At 45.9% G+C, this 19,297-nt stretch overlaps 1 protein-coding gene across 8 annotated transcripts in view; it reads right to left on the bottom strand.

Annotated features, from left to right (window-relative positions):
- Positions 1 to 19,297, bottom strand: part of LOC104044423 (SET-binding protein-like) — a 399,734-nt gene that overhangs the window by 21,274 nt on the left and 359,163 nt on the right. For all 8 annotated transcript variants that reach the window (XM_064440016.1, XM_064440010.1, XM_064440012.1 and 5 more), the window contains one exon: positions 10,699 to 10,866. In XM_064440016.1, the coding sequence (XP_064296086.1) occupies positions 10,699 to 10,866 (168 nt within the window). The remainder of the gene's footprint in view (positions 1 to 10,698; positions 10,867 to 19,297) is intronic.

Raw genomic sequence — 19,297 nt, 5'->3', positions numbered from 1 at the left:
AGCCTTCCATCTCCGGTGCTTTCCCACAAGGCGACAGGACCCATCAGTAAACCGGGCATATTGCTTCTCATCTTCTGGCAGTGTGTTATACAGTGGGGCTTCTTCAGCACGTGCCACCTCCTCCTCTGGTGATATTCCAAAATCTTTGCCTTCTGGCCAGTCCATAATCACTTCCAAGATTCCTGGGCGACTGGGGTTTCCTACTCGAGCCCGCTGGGTGATCAGTGCAACCCATTTACTCCACGTAGCATCAGTTGCATGGTGTGTAGAGGGGACATTTCCTTTGAACATCCAGCCCAGCACTGGCAGTCGGGGTGCCAGGAGCAACTGTGCTTCAGTACCAACCACTTCTGAAGCAGCTCGAACCCCTTCATATGCTGCCAATATCTCTTTTTCAGTTGGAGTATAGCGGGCTTCGGACCCTCTGTATCCCTGACTCCAAAACCCTAGGGGTCGACCTCGGGTCTCCCCATGTGCTTTCTGCCAGAGGCTCCAGGTAGGGCCATTCTCCCCGGCTGCAGTGTAGAGCACATTTTTAATATCTTGTCCTGCCCGGACTGGCCCAAGAGCTACTGCATGAACTATTTCCCGTTTAATCTGTTCAAAGGCTTGTTGTTGTTCAGGGCCCCATTTGAAATCATTCTTTTTCCGGGTCACTTGATGGAGGGGGCTTACGATCAGGCTGTAGTGTGGAATATGCATTCTCCAAAAACCCACAACGCCCAAGAAAGCTTGTGTTTCCTTTTTGCTGGTTGGTGGAGACATGGCTGTTATTTTGTTGATCACATCCATGGGGATCTGACGACGACCATCTTGCCATTTGATTCCTAAGAACTGGATTTCTCGTGCAGGTCCCTTAACTTTGCTTTGTTTTATGGCGAAACCAGCTTTCAGGAGGATTTGAACTATTTCCTTCCCTTTCTCAAAAACTTCTTCTGCTGTATTGCCCCACACGATGATGTCATCAATGTATTGTAGGTGTTCGGGAGCTCCACCTTGTTCCAAAGCATTATGGATCAGTCCATGGCAAATGGTAGGGCTGTGTTTCCACCCCTGGGGCAGTCGATTCCAGGTGTACTGGACCCCCCTCCAAGTAAAAGCAAACTGTGGCCTGCACTCTGCTGCCAGAGGGATTGAGAAGAATGCATTAGCGATATCGATTGTGGCATACCACTTGGCTGCCTTGGACTCCAGTTCATATTGAAGTTCTAGCATGTCTGGCACAGCAGCACTCAACGGTGGAGTGACTTCATTCAGGCCACGATAGTCTACCGTTAGCCTCCACTCTCCATTAGACTTCCGGACTGGCCATATGGGACTGTTAAAGGGTGAGTGGGTTTTACTGATGACTCCTTGGCTCTCCAGTCGACGAATGAGCCCGTGGATAGGGATCAGAGAGTCTCTGTTGGTGCGATATTGCCGTCGGTGCACTGTTGTGGTGGCGATCGGCACCTGTTGTTCTTTGACCTTCAGCAACCCCACCACAGAAGGGTCCTTCGAGAGGCCAGGCAAAGTAGACAGCTGTTTAATTTCCGCCGTCTCCAAGGCAGCTACACCAAAAGCCCACTTGTAACCTTTTGGGTCCTTGAAATACCCTCTCCTGAGATAGTCTATGCCAAGGATGCACGGAGCCTCGGGGCCAGTCACAATGGGGTGCTTCTGCCACTCATTGCCAGTTAGGCTCACTTCGGCCTCCAATACAGTTAGCTCTTGGGATCCCCCTGTCACTCCAGCAATGCTGATGGGTTCCGCCCCTATATAGTTTGATGGCATTAAGGTACACTGTGCACCGGTGTCCACTAAAGCTCTATATTCCTGTGGGTCAGATGTGCCAGGCCATCGGATCCACACAGTCCAGTAAACCCGGTTATCCCTTTCCTCCACCTGGCTGGAGGCAGGGCCCCCCTAGTCCTGATCATAGTATTCATCACTCACTTCCGGTAGATATGAATCACGGGTGTCTCTGTTAAGATCAGTCAGGCCATCAGCACTTCTGCTCCTCTGTCTAGAGAATTGCTTACGGGAAACTGGGGCAGCAGCTCTCCTGGAGAAACTTCCCTGAGTAATTGTTCTCCCTTGCAGCTCACGTACCCGTGCCTCTAAGGCTGAGGTAGGTTTTCCATCCCACTTCTTCATGTCCTCTCCGTGATCACGCAGGTAAAACCATAGGGTGCCCCGTCGTGTGTATCCCTTCTCTTGAGCCAAGGGACGATTACTCCTAATGGCTGAGATACTGGTCCGTACTGGTGGGGAGTAGGACATATCTTCTTTGAGTTGCTGGAACTCTCGGGACAGTTTCTCAACAGCAGAGACGAGCGAGGAAGAGAGATTCGCTTCATATTCCCGGAGTCTATCAATCAACTCAGCCACCGTTGGTGTCTCGTCATCTTTCCAGGACATCACTGCCAATGAGTTTGCATACGAGGATGGTGCGCTCCGTACAAACTTCCGCCACATGGGTCGTGTGCACTCGGCTTCATCTGGATCTTTGGAGGACCGTTGATCGTCCAGGTCACCATAAACCACCTCAAGCACGGCTAATTCCCTTAGATGCTGAACGCCTTTCTCCATGGTCGTCCATTTTCCTAGGCGAAATACAATATCTTCTTTGAAGGGATACCTCTCTCTCACCGCGGCCAGGAGCCGCCTCCGGAGGCTGAGGGCTTGTGTTCCTTTTCCAATTGCTTTATCAATGCCCCCTTCCCTAGAGAGGGATCCCAGTTGTTTGGCTTCCTTCCCCTCTAATTCCAAACTACTGGCCCCATTATCCCAGCATCGGAGCAGCCAGGTGATAACGTGCTCACCTGAATGACGCCCGAAATCTTTCCGTATATCCCGCAACTCACTCAAGGATAGAGATCGGGTAGTTTCCGTTTCTTGTACACATGGTTCCTCCTCCTCCTCCTCTTCTCGTGATGGCCCTGGTTCATCGTAATCTCTTTCTAAACGAGTTGACTTTCTCTTCCATGATTTCTTCTTGCGTATAGGGGCGACTGATACTGGCACAGGTTGGTCCTCTGGTTCAGCTGCAACGCTTGGCACTGGGGTTTGAGTAGCTGCAGTGCCTGTCGTGGGGGTTTGAGTGGCCGCCGTGCTCATCACCGGGGTTGGAGCAGCTGCAGTATCTGTCGCAACGGGTTGGGTGGCCGCCGTGCTCATCACCGGGGTTGGAGTAGCTGCAGTCTCTGTCGCGGCAGGTTGGGTGGCCACAGTGCTCATCACCGGGGTTGGAGTAACTGCAGTCTCTGTCACGGCGGTTTGGGTGGCCGCAGTGCTTGTCGCTGGGGTTGGAGTAGCTGCAGTGTCTGTCGTGAGGGTTTGGGTGGCCGCAGTACTTGTCACGGGGGTCGGAGTAGTTCCTTTCTCTTTCCCTTGGGGGTACTGAATAGTGTTAAATAGGGCTCGATAGGCATAAGCCAGACCCCAGCACATGGCAGTGATCTGTATGTCTCTGGAATTGCCAGGGTGACAACATATTTCCTCCAAATGTTCTACTAATTTTTCAGGATTCTGCACTTGTTCAGGGGTGAAGTCCCACACCATGGGGGGTGCCCACCGTCTTAGGCATTTGCCCATACTTTCCCACATACCCTGCCACGCATAGCTATCAAGCCTTGGGACAGATCTCTGGATTATATTCTTAACTTGCTTACTAACCTTAGACAGATCTGATACCACTTGCCAAAGCAATATCAACAGATGTATCTTAACTACACAAGGATGTTCAAGATACTGAAAAGTTGTTGTAAGGAGGGAGGAGACATTACATAAGATATTAGCTACGGTGCCATTCTGTATTTCCTCCATAAAAAACTCCTCAGAGGAGGAGGTATAATTGCTAATTGCCTCCATGAGGTGGTAGCTGTAGTACAGTAACGGCTTCCATGCAAAACCTAAATAACTGATAACAGTCAAGGCCAGTGTTTTAATAACAAGTCTCCTAGGCAAAATATCTCTAATCACTGCAGAGCACAGCCAGCTGACAGAACCAACAGCAAGTTTTAACATGTACTTTACAATCAGCATGGTAAAGACTGGACAAGCTAATACTGCGAGCAGATTAATCAATGCTGTGACCAGCAACTGTTATTATCTCAAACCCTTCTCGCCCCACGTTGGGCGCCAAAAATAGACTGTCGTGGTTCAGCCTCAGCTGGCAACTGAACACCACGCAGCCGCTCGCTCACCCCCCCCCCCACCCCTGTGGGATGGGGAAGAGAATCGGACGAGCAAAAGAACTTGTGGGTTGAGATAAGCACAGTTTAATAACTACAATAGAATGATGATGATAAATGATTATGATAATAATGACAGTAAGGTTAATATAATAAAAGGGAAAAGGGAGGAAAGGGAAAACAGGGAACAAAAACGCAGAAACACGAACGATACAACCGCTCACCACCCGCCGACCGACGCTGCCCGTCCCCGAGCCGCGATTGCTCCCTCCCTCCCCCGGCCAGCCCCTCCCAGGTAGCATACTGGGCATGACGTTACATGATATGGAATATCCCTTTGGTCAGTTTGAATCCACTCTCTTAGCTGTGCCCCCTCCCCTCCCGGCTTCTTGTGCACCCAGCAGAGCATGGGAAGCTAGACATGTCCTTGACTAGTATCAGCGCTGCCCAGCAACAGCCTAAACATCTGTGTGTTATCTCAACAGGTTTTTTTCCATGCTAATTTCAAAGCACAGCACTATACCAGCTAGAGTGAAGAAAATTAACTCTATCGCAGCTGAAACCATGACATCATATCAGAAGGTTCCCAAGGATGCATTCTCCACAAAAGTCAAGGTAGCCGGGGGAATGATTTGGCGTCTGTGATGGGAAAGCAAGGGAATCTTTGGGAAGGAGCCAGATAAGCTCACAGTGCTGTGGAATGGGGAGAAATGGCGGAAGGTGGTAGAGAGTGAAGAGTATATTCAATTGGCGGTATACTCGTACCCAGGGAAAATCGTCACAGGCATGGTACAGAGGTGGGCCGAGACAGCCAAAGTGGTGAATTTAAGTGTGGATAGTAGAGTTTTGGATACCCCTCACCCAGGACCAACATATTTCACAGACGCTTCCTCGAAGACGAACAGAGCGGCGGTAGTGTGGAAAGAAGAGAATAGTTGGATGCACCAGACGTATGAGGAGCAGGGTAAAAGTGTGCAGTGGCTAGAAGCAAAAGCGCTAGAGATGGCCCTGCGAAAGGATATAGATCGGCATATAAATGTGTGCACGGACTCTTTATATGTGTATAAATTAGTCACATCCATGAAACGAGAGGGTGTACCACACACGGAAATTGCCTTGATGCTAGAGGTTGCTTTATCGCAGCAAGGAGCAACTGTGACAGTAATTCACATTCGCAGTCATCAGACGGGGCCTGGACCACTGATTGAGGGGAATCGCATGGCTGATGAAGCAGCCGCAGGAGTCTGGACATTGACGGAGGCGAAGAAACTGCATGAACACCTGCACCTGGGTGCTAAAGCCTTGGCAAAGGAGTGTGGCATCTCAATAAGAGCAGCAAGAGAAGTAGTAGCCACCTGTCCTTACTGTGAGCACTCGCCATTGTGGGAGGCAGGAGTCAACCCTCGAGGACTGGAAGCAAATGCTATCTGGCAGACTGACTTTACTGAATGTCCACAGTTGGCCCCCGGAAGGCACCTGGCAATTACAATTGATACATATAGTGGAGTCATCATGGCTACTCAACATCGGAAGCAGACCGCAACGCACTTGACTACGCATTGGACCACGGTAATGGCGTGGCTTGGAAAGCCCACCGAGATAAAAACAGATAATGGACCATGCTTTCGGGCTCGAAGTACCGAAGAATGGTGTAAAGCTTGGAATATTGTATTAAAACATGGCATTGCTTACAATAGCACGGGGCAGGCAATAGTTGAACGCGCTCATCGCACCTTGAAAGCAAAGATAATACAGCTTGGGGAGGGGGAGTGGTATAAGGGAGCTATACCCATAGCAGCTCAGCAAACTATTTTAATGCGTGCATTATATTTGCTTAATCATTTTATACGCGGGCAGGAGCAAGTTACAGCAGTGGAGAAGCACTTTGGCAAAGCTCAAGCAGGCGAGCGCTATCCGCAGGTACGAGTAAGGTTCCCAGGCAGTGAGCAATGGGAGAGAGGATGGAAACTGAGATGCCTGGGGAGGGGCTACGCCGCGGTTGAGAACGAAGGGCGCATAGAGTGGGTGCCTGCAAAGTGTGTGAAAGCAGAACTGTGCAAGGATGTACAATGAATAATCCCTTTCTGAGTTGTCTCTTTGCAGGGTCTGCTGACATAGATCCTCATGCTAGCCGTACCATTGGGAAAAGAAATGAGCTCCTTGACAAGATCGCAAGCAATATTGCAACGAGAGCGACACCAGGAAAGGGCAGCAAAAGAGAGATATGAACTGGGATTGGATAGTAATAATTGGGGGGATCTTGTTGTGTGTAGTAACCATGGTTACTTGTGGGCTGCCATTGTTATGCTGTGTTATAAGACAAATCAGAGAGCGCCTGCAAGAGTTACATGAATATAGACCTGACCGCAATATGTATCCGCTTACGCAAGTAGCTTTGTAGAACTTTTAGTAGCATGGGGAGGGGGAGATGTAGGGGAATAGACAGGGATCGGCGACTGGAAGATCACGGGATGTGACTGAAAGATAGACTCCTCCCCATAGGAGTGGCAAGAACAGGAAGCGCAAGAGCTATATAAGTGTGTGACGCAGTTAAATAGACGGACATTTTGCATCCATCATATTGATGTCTGTGCATCACTGTCCCCAGGGTGGGTAGAGCCCTGTGTCCCAGAGATATGCGGCCCAAGATAAGTTCTCCCGTAGAAGCGTACAGCAACACTAGTCAAGGACTTGTCTAGCTTCCCATGCTCTGCCAGGTGCACAGGAAGTCGGGAGGGGAAGAAGCACAGCTAAGAGAGGATATTCAAACTGGCCAAAGGGATATTCCATATCATGTGACCTCATGCCCAGTATGTGAACTGGGAGGAGCTGGCCAAGGGAGGGAAGCAGCAATTGCTGCTCGGGGACAGGCAGCATCAGTCAGTGGGTGGTGAGCGGTTGTATCGTTTGTTTTATCCTTTTTCCCTTATCCTTTTTATTATATTATCATTACTGTTAATACTATAATAATCATCATTATTATCATTATTTTAATTATGAAACTGTTCTTATCTCAACCCAGAAGTTTGGGTTTTTTTTTTTTTGCTTTTGCTCTTCTGAGTCTCTCCTCCATCCCACAGGGGTGTGGGGAGTGAGCAAGCTGGTGCATGGTGCTTACTTGCCACCTGAGTCTGAACCACGACAACCTATAAGCCAAACACCACTCTCAGTGTTTTCCTTCACATTGTTTATATACCTTTTTGCCCTCCTAAACCTTTCCAAGTTGACAGTCTGTTTCCTTTTGGACTGAAACTAATTTTCTCATTTAGAAAAAAAAACAACAACAAACTTCCATGCTGTTCTATGCTGGCTTACTGCACTAATTTTTCTTTCATAAATGCTTTGGACTGTTTATGACTTTCTCAGGAAGCTTGTTAGAAGCTACTAATAATGCGTTTGCTTTTCTTCCTAGCAAGCCTCTGAACTTGCAAGCTCTAGAAAGTGTTTGAGTTGTCTTACTGTTACATAGTTTACCAATAGTCAGAATGCATGTACAATGAGTAATATGCTTTCAATTCAAGCTTTTTAAAGGAGATATTAGGAAACCCAATATTATTTTAACTACTGAGAGTCAGGGGCATCTGATTCTACATTTGGAGTATGCAGACTATGCAGAAAAGAGTCTTCAGGGGGAATATTTTATGAGGCATGCATATGACAAAATATCAGGGAGATCTGCCAAAATAAGCCACTATAGAAGTGAGAGCCATTAGGTGTTATCAACTCATCTGGAAGCTCTTGGTGAGCAATCTTGGATATAAAATATTTTGCTATATTGCCATGTGATATAATGCTCTGCTGAAAACCAAAGCTAAGTACTAATCTTTTCAATTTTATCCAGACAGACCCTACCCAACCCTGGACCCAAGTTGGTCTGCAGTGTTTTTAGGCTTTGTTGTTCTCTTCCTGCACATACTTTGCTGTTTGCATGTGGAAATCTTGCTTTGGGAGGAAGACTTTAGTCTTACACTATCTGGTGGAATTAATCTAAAAGGGCTTGAAGAAGACGTGAGAAATAGTAACACTATGTCTGCATGCAGACATATGAAAAAGAGAATATGCTCCCACAGAGATGATACAATATGATGGCAACCTCCAGGTGCTGGGGACGCAAGGCGGGGGACACTTTGCTGCCTGGGCACACTTATATCCTTACAACTCCCCAGGCTGCAGGGCCACTCACTGCCTCCATGAAGACCTGAAGCTATTTGGCACAATCCAGCCCAAAGGCTAGAAATATTTGATTCAACACAGGCTTTAGTACTTCTCCTCCATCCTTTTCCCACTCTCCAAACAATCTCACCTAGCTGCCCAAACAAGCAAGAACCAGTGTTACTCTTAAAAAACAGCATTTAAAATAAGGCACATGGAGACCCGGTGTTTCTCCCCTCCCTAGGGTGCACAGATACAGTGAGGCTCCATCTCACAAATTGAAACAGCCACAGGCTATGCTGGGAAGTCACGGGAAATTGATATGATGCTGGAAATAGCTTCTGAGGCAAAGAGAGAAATCCCTACAGAAAATATACATTTCCAAGGGCAGCTTAAAGCAGGCTGGAGGACCCACTCCAGGACAGCAGTGTTGAATGAGGAGATGAGCCCAGGTAGGTCAGACCCCTTGGAAGTTCTTCATCATTCCCCTAACTTTATTCTGGATGGCTTCATTATGTCTGCAGCACTAAAGATCCTTCTTACCACCTGTTATTCTCCATATCTTTGGAGCTGCCTGAGGCCACTTGCAAGAACATGGCACAGAGAAGACTGCTCAACAGCTGGGCTCAGTTTGTCAACTTGGTTTGAATGGAGGAATTTTCAAAGAGCTCCCTATTAATTACAGGAAACCCACAGCACTGTCCTGTTTTCCCATTAACACAGTTGCTTTCAGTTTTCAACTAAATTATTTCAACATCTGGACTACAGATAAACCAACAATTTAATTAGACTTCTGAAAAAGGAAAAAATGCACTATGCAGTCAAGCATACACTTTCATCTTGAAACTGATCATAAAATATTTGTGTGCTTTCATTCTCCACTACATTAAAAATCTGTCCTTAATTTATATATAGGAAAGTATTAAAAACTAAACAAAGAATCCTGATTATTTTAGTGGATCCCTTGTTTTCACTATTTATTCAGGAAATGGAGGAAAATCAAAAGGAGTGCACTGAAACCCCCATAACCAAGGGGAAATGGTTAGCAACCTGCTACACCACCTAGACACATACAAGTCTATCGGGCCGGATGGAATCCACCCAAGAGTACTGAGGGAGCTAGCAGAAGTGCTCACCAAGCCACTTTCAATCATTTATCAGCAGTCCTGGCTAACAGGGGATGTCCCAGTTGACTGGAAGTTTGCAAATGTGATGCCCATCTACAGGAAGGGCCAGAAGGAGGATCTGGGTGAATACAGGCCTGTCAGCCTGACTTTGGTGCTAGGGAAGGTTATGGAGCAGATCATCTTGAGTGCCATCACACGGCACGTACAGGACAATCAGGGGATCAGGTCCAGTCAGCATGGGTTTATGAAAGGCAGGTCCTGCTTGACTAACCTGATTCCTTCTATGACAAGGTGACCCACATAGTGGATGAGGGAAAGGCTGTGGATGTTGTCTACCTGGACTTTAGTAAAGCCTTTGATACCATTTCCCACAGCATTCTCCTGGAGAAACTGGCAGCTCATGGCTTGGATGGGCATACTCTTCACTGGGTAAAAATCTGGCTGGATGGCCGAGCCCAGAGATATGTGGTGAATGGAGCTAAATCCAGTTGGCAGCCAGTGACAAGTGGTGTTCCCCAGTTTTGGGGCCAGTCTTGTTTAATATCTTTATCAATGATCTGGATGAGGTGATCAAGTGCATGTAGGGTAATGTACTGTTCCTCTTTCACTGGAAATTAAGACACAATGCATGATTAGCTTCTCTATCCATGCCCAAGAAAAAGCATGATGATGCCTGAATGACTTGGCTCAATTTCTGACTGTATAAAGCTATCACCTGATTCAAAATAGAAGCACAAAATATAAATTGATTGAAAAACATGTTATTCTGACTTATTTATTCTGATATATTTTAAATCACTGTTCATTGCCCCAGACAATTTCACATTTGAAGACAGAATGTTATACTAAAATCACTGAAGTATGCAGAAAGAAATCTCAGCTGCTCCTTAGCATGTGTATTCGGCATGTTCATGCTACAGGAACATTCAAATAAACAAACAACAGGGACGAGAAAGGAACCCAAGAATCTTGCTTCAGAATCTCCTGCTAGACCATATGGGCTGCTGCTACTTGTGTCCTCATTATTGCACAAGTGGTGGTATGTAAATAAAATAGATTTGATATGCCAAGATATGATCATGATAAGAAAGCGTCAGAAGAATTACAGCCTGATTATCACATTAGATATGCACATTTGCAGCTACTTCTCCAATCAGGAAGAGCAGCACAAGCACATATTTTTCAGTGCAGTGCCAGGAGGAAGAAGATGGGGAAGAAAGAGAAAGGATAGAGGGAAACATTACCTGCTTCAGATGTTGTTGATGAAGAAGGTAGGAGAGATAATACTGGAGTTGGCATTGAAGTGCTGTCAACAGCTGCTGGTTTCCTTCTGGTCATCATGTTACAGGCAGAAATTTCAATTTTACTATGATGTGAAGTCTGGTCTGCTTTTAAGTGAGGACCTGCAATTCCTGGGGAAGGAAACAAAATTTGGATGAATATTGATAAAGCAACCCATCTGGGGAATATCTGGAAAAGATTAGTCAGTTGCTGTCCTTGCTACCCCAATATATTTCCATATTTTCCTGTGTATGTGCCTGTAATATGGTCTTGATACTAGCAAGGAGCATGATTTTTTTATATATATATAATTTTGCTTCAGCATTTACCATCACCGATCTCTATAAACAATGGTAAACCAACATCATAATTCCACATTACTACTTTTTATTCTCCAAGCAAAACCACACTCTGATGTATGTATAAAGTCAGACATGCTTCATATCTGTATTTAATGGGATTGTCTATTCATTATACTCTGGGTAGTGTATTCTCCACATTCACACACTCCTATAATGACTTGACTCAGCGGGTGTTTCGTCTGAGTAAGGAGCAGGCATCAGGAACAGCTTCAGTATGCAATTCCCTGTCTAAAGTACATAACACATACTTATTTTTTAGGAATCCCTTTCCTAATGAAAATTTACCTTACAACTCATTAAAGAAGTGGGAATTTAAAAAAAGAGCAAATTGTCATACATTTTTATAGCTAAGGATTACAGTGCAGAAGAAATGAGTAGTAGAAATATACCAAAGAGGTCAAATATTCCAGAAAAATAAAAATTATGCACTCAGGGCTGGTAGATTCCTCCCTTAACAATATTTCTCAAACTCTCTTGTGATTTGAACCCATTTTGTTTGCTTGTAAATGCGTAAAATTTAAACTGCTGGGATTGAAATGTTACATATTATATATCTGCCTAATACACCGGAATGTGTATCCACCCATTTATATGTAATTTTTCTGTGAGCTCATGTGTGTATACATATTACATATATATGTATAAGTAGATGAATTTTCCAAGCAGAAAGAAAGCTGAAACGCCTCAGTCACTTTTTACAATAAGACTGGGAGTTTTTTTGCCCATTTTAGAAAACTCCAAGCAGTTTCTGCTTTGTAAAAATCCAGTAGCCCCACTCTCATGAGACTGGAGGAAAAGTCTGCTAGGGTGAGGAATTTGTGTTGTGTGTTTGCCAACTGATGGAAACCTCTCCCAGTCTCTGTGATGCTGGGCTTCAAAATATCTGTGTCATTCATTTTTCAAAAGTAAACCTTCATAAATTCCTTCTCTTTTCAAATCTTAACCTGCACATGGGCCTCAGATAAAATGCATCAGATTTTGGCAATTAAATTACATGAAGATTCAAAACTCACAGAGCAGCTGAGACTGGAAGGCTCCTTGTCCTGGTTTCGGCTGGGATAGAGTTAACTAACTTTCTAGTAGTTGATATAGTGCTGCATTTTGGATTTAGTATGAGAATAATGTTGATAACACACTGATGTTTTAGTTGTTGCTAAGTAGTGCTTATACTAGTCAAGGACTTTTCCAGCTTCCTGTGCTCTGCCAGGTGCACAAGAAGCTGGGAGGGGAGGGGGCACAGCTAAGAGAGCGGATTCAAACTGGCCAAAGGGATATTCCATATCATATGACATCATGCCCAGTATATTAACTGGGGGGAGTTGGCCAGGGGGAGCAGTGATTGCAGCTCGGGGACTGGTGGCGTCGGCTGGCGGGTGGTGAGCCGTTGCATCACTTGTTTATTTTCCCTGGGTTTCACCTCCCTCTCTCTCGTTGTTTTCCTTTTCATTACAATATTATTATTATTATCATTATTAAAATATTAAGCTCTTCTTATCTCAACCCATTAGTTTTCTTACTTTTGCCCTTCCAATTCTCTCCCCCATCCCACTGGGGTTGGGGGAGTGAGCAAGCAGCTGTGTGGTGCTTAGTTGCTCACTGGGGCTAAACCACGACAGTCCTCTTGAGATCACTTAGTCCACCCCACCCTGCTCAAGCAGGGTCAGTTAGAGCAGGTTGCCCTGGGCTACGTCTGGTCAGGTTCTGAATAGCTTCAATGAGGGAGACTCCACAACCTCTCTGGGTGACCTGTTCAAGTGCTCAGTCATCCTCACAGTAAAAATGTGGTTTGTGATGTTCAGACATAACCTTCTGTATTTAATTTTGTGCCCACTGCCTCTTGTCCTGTCACTGGGAACCACTGAGAAGAGTCTAGCTCCATCCTCTTTACTCTTCCCCATCAGACATTTGCACACATGGATAAGATCCAAGCGTTCTCTTCTCCAGGCTGAACAGTCCCATATGTCTCAGCCTTTCTTCATAGGAGAGATGCTCCAGACCCTCAGTCATCTTTGTGGCCTTTCATTGGACTCTCTCCCATAGTTCCATGTCTCTATTGTACTGAGGTGCTGTGGAATAATTGCTGGAAGTGACTTAGAAATTAAACTTAAGTTTTTAGAAAAGGTACAGCATGGAAGAAGCTTTCAGGGTAGAGTGCAGCTGACAGGTGAGAAATCCATTCCATGGAAGTTCCCTAGGCTCTTAACTTTAGATGTCGGCAATGCCAGGAGAACTTGGTGTACTGACTCTAAGAGGAGTTGTCCAGAGGGTGGAGCGGTATGGAGACACCATTGCCAGGCTCTGTGATAAATGGGAGCTCGAGGTACCATGGAGCTGGTACACTGCACATTTGCTACCCTGAGCCAACAGTCTGTCATGCTTTTGACAAAATGTTGTCCTTTTTGTGAACTTTGCTCATTATAATATCATCATAATACCAAAACACACCTCCATCCCAAAAGCTACCCACCTCTAAGGTGCAACCACCCCTCACTGGGCATGCGCTTTGAATTTTTCTAGTCTACACCTTTAAAAGCAAAGTGAGGAAATTTTACACCAATCATAATAAAGGTATGTATGACTAGAGTCACTCAAGCTCCACCTGAAAGGTAAAAAATAGTATAAAATAGGCTAAGAGAAAAAGGGTGTTAGGGAAGATACCATCGTGTACCACTCTGACTTCTGGGACCAGTCAATGGGCTGAGCCTCTCTTCCTCCCATTGGGGCACCTTTGGGTAAGATTTGAGCACTTGGTTATACCAAGTGTTTCCCCGGGAAAACTTAGAAACCTGTATAGCTTCGCTTTAAATCTCCAATGCATTAGAGTCGCTTCATATTTGCTTAATGCACTTGTAGCCTAGCAGTGTTACTCATTTTCTTAGTATTTATGTATGTCTTGTAACCAGCAATTTTATCATTGGTAATCCAAAGAACCTGTGTATCTGTTGCTTTAATGAATTGTACTATTCATTAAGCTAGCCGTGATTGTCCTCATTGAATGTGACCGGCCTGGGCATCTGCCAAATTAGTTACTAACAACAAATACTCTGATGGGTGGTTACTTCTACAACCCTTAGAAAATAAACCGTTGACCAAGTCTGAGACTAAGACTGGACTTAGCCACACCTAAACTACTCTCAGAGAAGGACTTTAAAAAGCAAGGGGGTCCTGTCTGAACCTTGTGATTCAATGGTAGTGTCTCTCCCCAGCCACTTCTCAGAATCCTACTATTAACGCAACAGGTGCCCAAAACTGGACACAGTACTCCAGGTGTGGCCTCACCAATGATGAATAAATGGGAAAGATCACCTCCCTATCTGCTGGCAGCATTTCTCGTAATGCAGCCCAGGAAGCTGTTAGCCTTCTTTGTTGCAAGGTGACATTGCTGGATCATGGTCAACTTGGTGTCCACCAGGATCTGCAGAGCTTTTTCTGCCAAGCTGCTTTCCAGCTGGTCATCCCCCAACAGGTACTGTTGCATGGGGTTAATCCTCCCCAGGTGCAGGACTTTGCATTCATCTTTGTTGAACTTCATGAAGTCCCTGTCAGCTCATTTCTACAGCCTGTTGAGGTCCCTCTGGACGACAGCATGACCCTCCGGCATATCAAACACTCCTCCCAGTTTTGTATCTTCTCCAAACTTGCTGAAGGTGTGCTCTACCCCATCACCCAGGTCATTAATTAACATGTTAAATAGTTTTGGCCCCAGTATCAACACCTTGGGTGTACCACTAGTGACTGGTCTCTAGCTGGACTTTATGCCACTGATCACAGTCCTCTGAGCCCAGCAGTTCAGCCAGTCCATCTCAGTGTACATTTATCTAGTCTGTATTTAATCATTTTGTCTACAAGGAGGTTATAGGAGAGTGTTAAAAGTCTTGCTGAAGTCGAGATAAGCAACATCAGGTTGATCAGGCATGATTTTCCCTTCATAAATCTATGCTGACTACTCCTGATCATCTTCTTGTCCCTCATATGTTTGGCAATGCTTTACAGGATTATTTGCTCCATTACCTTCCCAGGGATTAAGATGAGGCTGGCCAACCTATTGCTCCCTGGGTCTTTCTTCTTGTCCTTATTGGACTGACATTTGCTCTCTTCTAGTCCTCAGGATCCTCTCCCAATCACCATGACCTTTCAAAAATAACCAAGAGTGACCTCATCAGCCAGCTCGCTCAGCACTTTTGGGTGCATCCTGTCAAGTCCCATTGACTTATGTATGTTCAGTTTGTTTAACTGTTCCCTAACCAGATCGTCCTCCACCAAGAGTAAGTTTCTTTTCCTCACCAGTCTCAGGGGCCTGGGATTCCTGAAGGCCAGTCTCACTGGTAAAGATCAAGGCAAAGAAGACAGTGAGTACCTCAGTCTTTTGCCGGTCTTTTGCCACCAGGGTCTCTGCTCCATTTAGCAGTGGGCCCACATTTTCCCTAGTCTTCTTTTTGATGTTTATGTACCTGCAGAAACATTTCTTGTTGCCCTTCTGCCCTTGCTAGATTCAACTCCAGATAAGCTTTGGCTTCCTAAGCCCATCCCTGCATGCTTAGACATTGTCTCTATAGTTCTCCAGGTCACCTGTTCCTGCTTCCACCTCTTTTTTTTGCTTCCTTTTTATGTCTGACATTACTCAGGAGCTTCTTGGCCATTCATGCAAGTCTCCTGCCACCTTTGCTTGATTCGATTTGCCACTTAGATTTGGTTTGGTATGTCTCCACAATTTCCCTGATCCAAGCCCCAGGCCATCAGCAAACCTCCCTGGACAGCAGGTCAGGTCAGCAGATGGGGGCCTTTGTCCCCTGCAGCAGTGAGCCCCCACTGCTATCCCTGGCTGCACATGGATAGCACCTGGTAGTTCCTCACAGCGTTCCCACAAGTACCCTGATACCTCTTCCAGAAGATCAAGAAGATCTCAAAGCAGAGGCAGAAACTGCTGCACAAACTTCTATGTTGTTGGCTGCACTCAGCCTCTCCAGATACCAACCAACATTTCCTTGTATTTGAAGCTTGGAGCTGCTATGAACAGTCCCTACCTTTGTCCCTTGCACATGAAATGTGAAATATCATGAGACCTATGGGTTGTCTCAGAAATTGTGGAAGACATCTCCAGAAGACTCAGGCACAGAAAAACTGCACTGGTGAGAGGAGTCTGAAGGAATGAGCTACAGAGTGGGCCAGTTGGAGATAGGAGTCCTGATGGACCTGTGATCTGATATCAGCCTGGGACTTAACAGAGAACAGGTCTGAGTGCAGAAATAGTCAGGAGTGAGACAGAATTACAGGTCATGGCTTGGTGGAGGTATGCAGAGGAGTTTCTGCCTATTAGACCACACATCCTTCCAGAGCTTCAAATCAAGTATTAAGCATCTCAAATTGTATCCTTTCAACTTCAGTCTCTCTCTGCTCAGCTTCTCTATTGCAAATAAGAACAAAAATATAACCCTCATCTTAAGAGCAGTGCTGTGAAAATAAAATTATCAACATTCATGAAACATTCATCTATTCATACCAAGGCTTAGAAATGTGGAATAAATGAAAAACGATGTCACACACTGAATAGCGAGAGGAAAATCCAACTACCAAATAGCTGTTCATTAGGCGAGTGCTATACATTGAATAAAAGTGTCCCATAGAATAACTGGGATATTTGACCAGGTAATTATGCCTATGGGATCACAGCACTATGGAACTATGCATATGCAAAACTGAGGTTTCACCACGCCATAGTGCTTGAGCTTGAGCCTTAACATTATTTATTCATGAATGTAGTTTGTGTGCAAAAAAAGGTGCATATGTGGGTGTATGTATCAATACACATACACATATATGCATGTGCATATGGTATGTAATAACACTAACAAACTCATAAATTCAACATCTGATTTTAATTAAACTGAAGGGCCTATATAAAGAGCCATATGAAAACATGCAGCTGTAACCTGTTGACCTCTATTGATAAAAAAAAGTCTCTGTGAAGCTGTCCTTCAACATATCAAAGAACAGTAATTCAGTTTTTCAAAGGTAATCCCTCACAAGCCACTTATCCTCTCAAATCTCTACCTGCACATAGTGTTTGCATTAGGGACTTTGATTTATGGATTCCCACTCCTTGGATGGAGAGGCCAACTTCCTGTTGCCATGGTTACTTGGATCTTGGTTCAAGGTTAAACTACTCCCAAATCAAGATCAGTGGCAAGCACAGCATCTAACAGCCAGGTTATTGACTACCCTAGGATGCTTAAAGGTCAAAGGCCAAAGTGCTGCTTACTGCCTTTGGGGTAAGTCAATACTTTCAATCTTTTTATTCTGTTTCTTCTGAAGAAGTAGTTACTGCTCAGTTACCACCTACCTGAGTTTAGCAAGGTCATAAAAATCACTGGGGAAACTCCTTCCCCTACAGAGTCACAGTCAGCGACAAACACAACAGCGGCAATGGTAGGTTTCGCGGCTGGGCGCTAGGTGGGGGCCGAAAAGGGGGTTCCCAGAGCCAGGGAAGCCCGAGGAATAGCAGAGAGGCCTGCCAGGTCCCAGAAGCTCTCGGAAGCCGGGCTGATGCAACCTGGGCATTGCCACGAGCAACCGCGGGAGATTTAAACAGCCCTTAAAGAGTGCGAGCAGCCAGTAGCGAGGCAGTTTGCATGGCAGTTTGTGCTGCAGTTCACACAGGCAGGATGAACAGGGAGGGTGTTGCATCCCACTTGTAGGCCCACAGCCCAGGGAAGTTCTCTAGGTCTTTGCCAAAATGGTGGGCACTCACCTCCGAGCTAAAACCAGTGTTCCCATGGAGAAAGCCCCAGCGATGTCCGATGCATCCACCCAGACACAACTGGTAAGGAAGGAGGCTTCAGTACAGGCAGTAGGTTGCAACAAGTGCCCCAACCCTTCTCCTGGTGTGAAGGTAAATACCTGCACAAGGTGTGCACAGGTTGATGATCTGTTGCGCCAGTTGGCTGAGTTGCAGGAGACAGTTAAAAGGCTGCACAGTATTAGTGGAGCTGAGGAGGAGACAGATAGGTGGTTTCAGAACCACATTCCTGTAGCAGACACCACTGAGAAGGAGGCACCTTGGACCCTGGTGAGCCGCAAAAGCAGGATTCTGCTTCAGCCCCCACGCTCCAGTATCACTACCACCAACAGATATGAAGCATTAGTGGCTGCAGACACTCACAAGCAAGGTCTGCAATGTGCAACTGTACCAGCAGCACAGAGTAGATACCACAAAAAGAAGAGATGAGTGCTCCTAGTGGGTGACCCTCTGTTAAAAGGCACTGAGGTGCCCATCTGCCAACCTGACAAGGGGTCACGAGGGGTTTACTCCCTTCTGGGAGATAAGATCTGAGACATCACTGAGAGGGTGCCACAACTTGTCACGAGCACAGATTACTATCCGCTGCTACTCTTCCATGTGGGCACAAAAGATGCTGCAAGCCAGAGCCTGGGTAGAACTAAAGAAGACTATAAAGCCCTGGGGAAGCAAGTGAAAAATATTGGTGTGCAAGTTCTCTTCTCCTCCATATTACCCATTGGAAAAAAAGGGCAGCCAGAAATAATAATACAAATTAACTCTTGGCCACGTGGCTGGTGCCGACATGAGGGGTTTGGCTTTTATGACAATGTGACATTCTTCAGCAATCATAGCCTGCTAGGGAGGGATGGAATCCACCTGTCTGGAAGGGGCAAGGGAATCTTTGGCAGCAGGCTGGCCAACTTGGTGAGGAAGGCTTTAAAACAAGGGACTTGGGGGGTGGGGCACAAAGTGGCAATGCTAATGCCATCACATACAGTAGGGGAATAAGACAAACCAGAGCAGTGACAAAGGTGCCTTAGCTACCTCATGCAATGGCAACCAAGAGACCAACCACCTCAAGGGTTTGCATGGCTGTAGTGGGTCCTCATGCACCCCTCCAGGGAAAACGGTATGCTCAAGCAGCTTTCTGAAATGCCTGTACACCAACACAGGCAGCATGGGGAATAAACAGGAGGAACGAGAGGTCTGTGTGCAGGGCCACAATCTCATTGCAATTACAGACACATGGTGGGTTACCTCATATGACTGGAATGTGGTCACAGATGGCTACATACTTCTTAATAAAAACACAGGCCAGAAAGGCAAGGTGGGGGAGTTGCTCTTTATGTGAGGGAGCAACTGGAATGTATCAAGCTCTGCCTAGGAGTGGAGGAAGAACAAGTTGAGAACCTGTGGGTAAAA

This window comes from Phalacrocorax carbo, assembly GCF_963921805.1.
Source record: "Phalacrocorax carbo chromosome W unlocalized genomic scaffold, bPhaCar2.1 SUPER_W_unloc_6, whole genome shotgun sequence".
NCBI classification, from domain to species: Eukaryota; Metazoa; Chordata; class Aves; order Suliformes; family Phalacrocoracidae; genus Phalacrocorax; species Phalacrocorax carbo.
The sequence above is the reverse complement of the archived record's forward strand: the minus strand, read 5'-3'. Positions and strand labels throughout refer to the sequence as shown.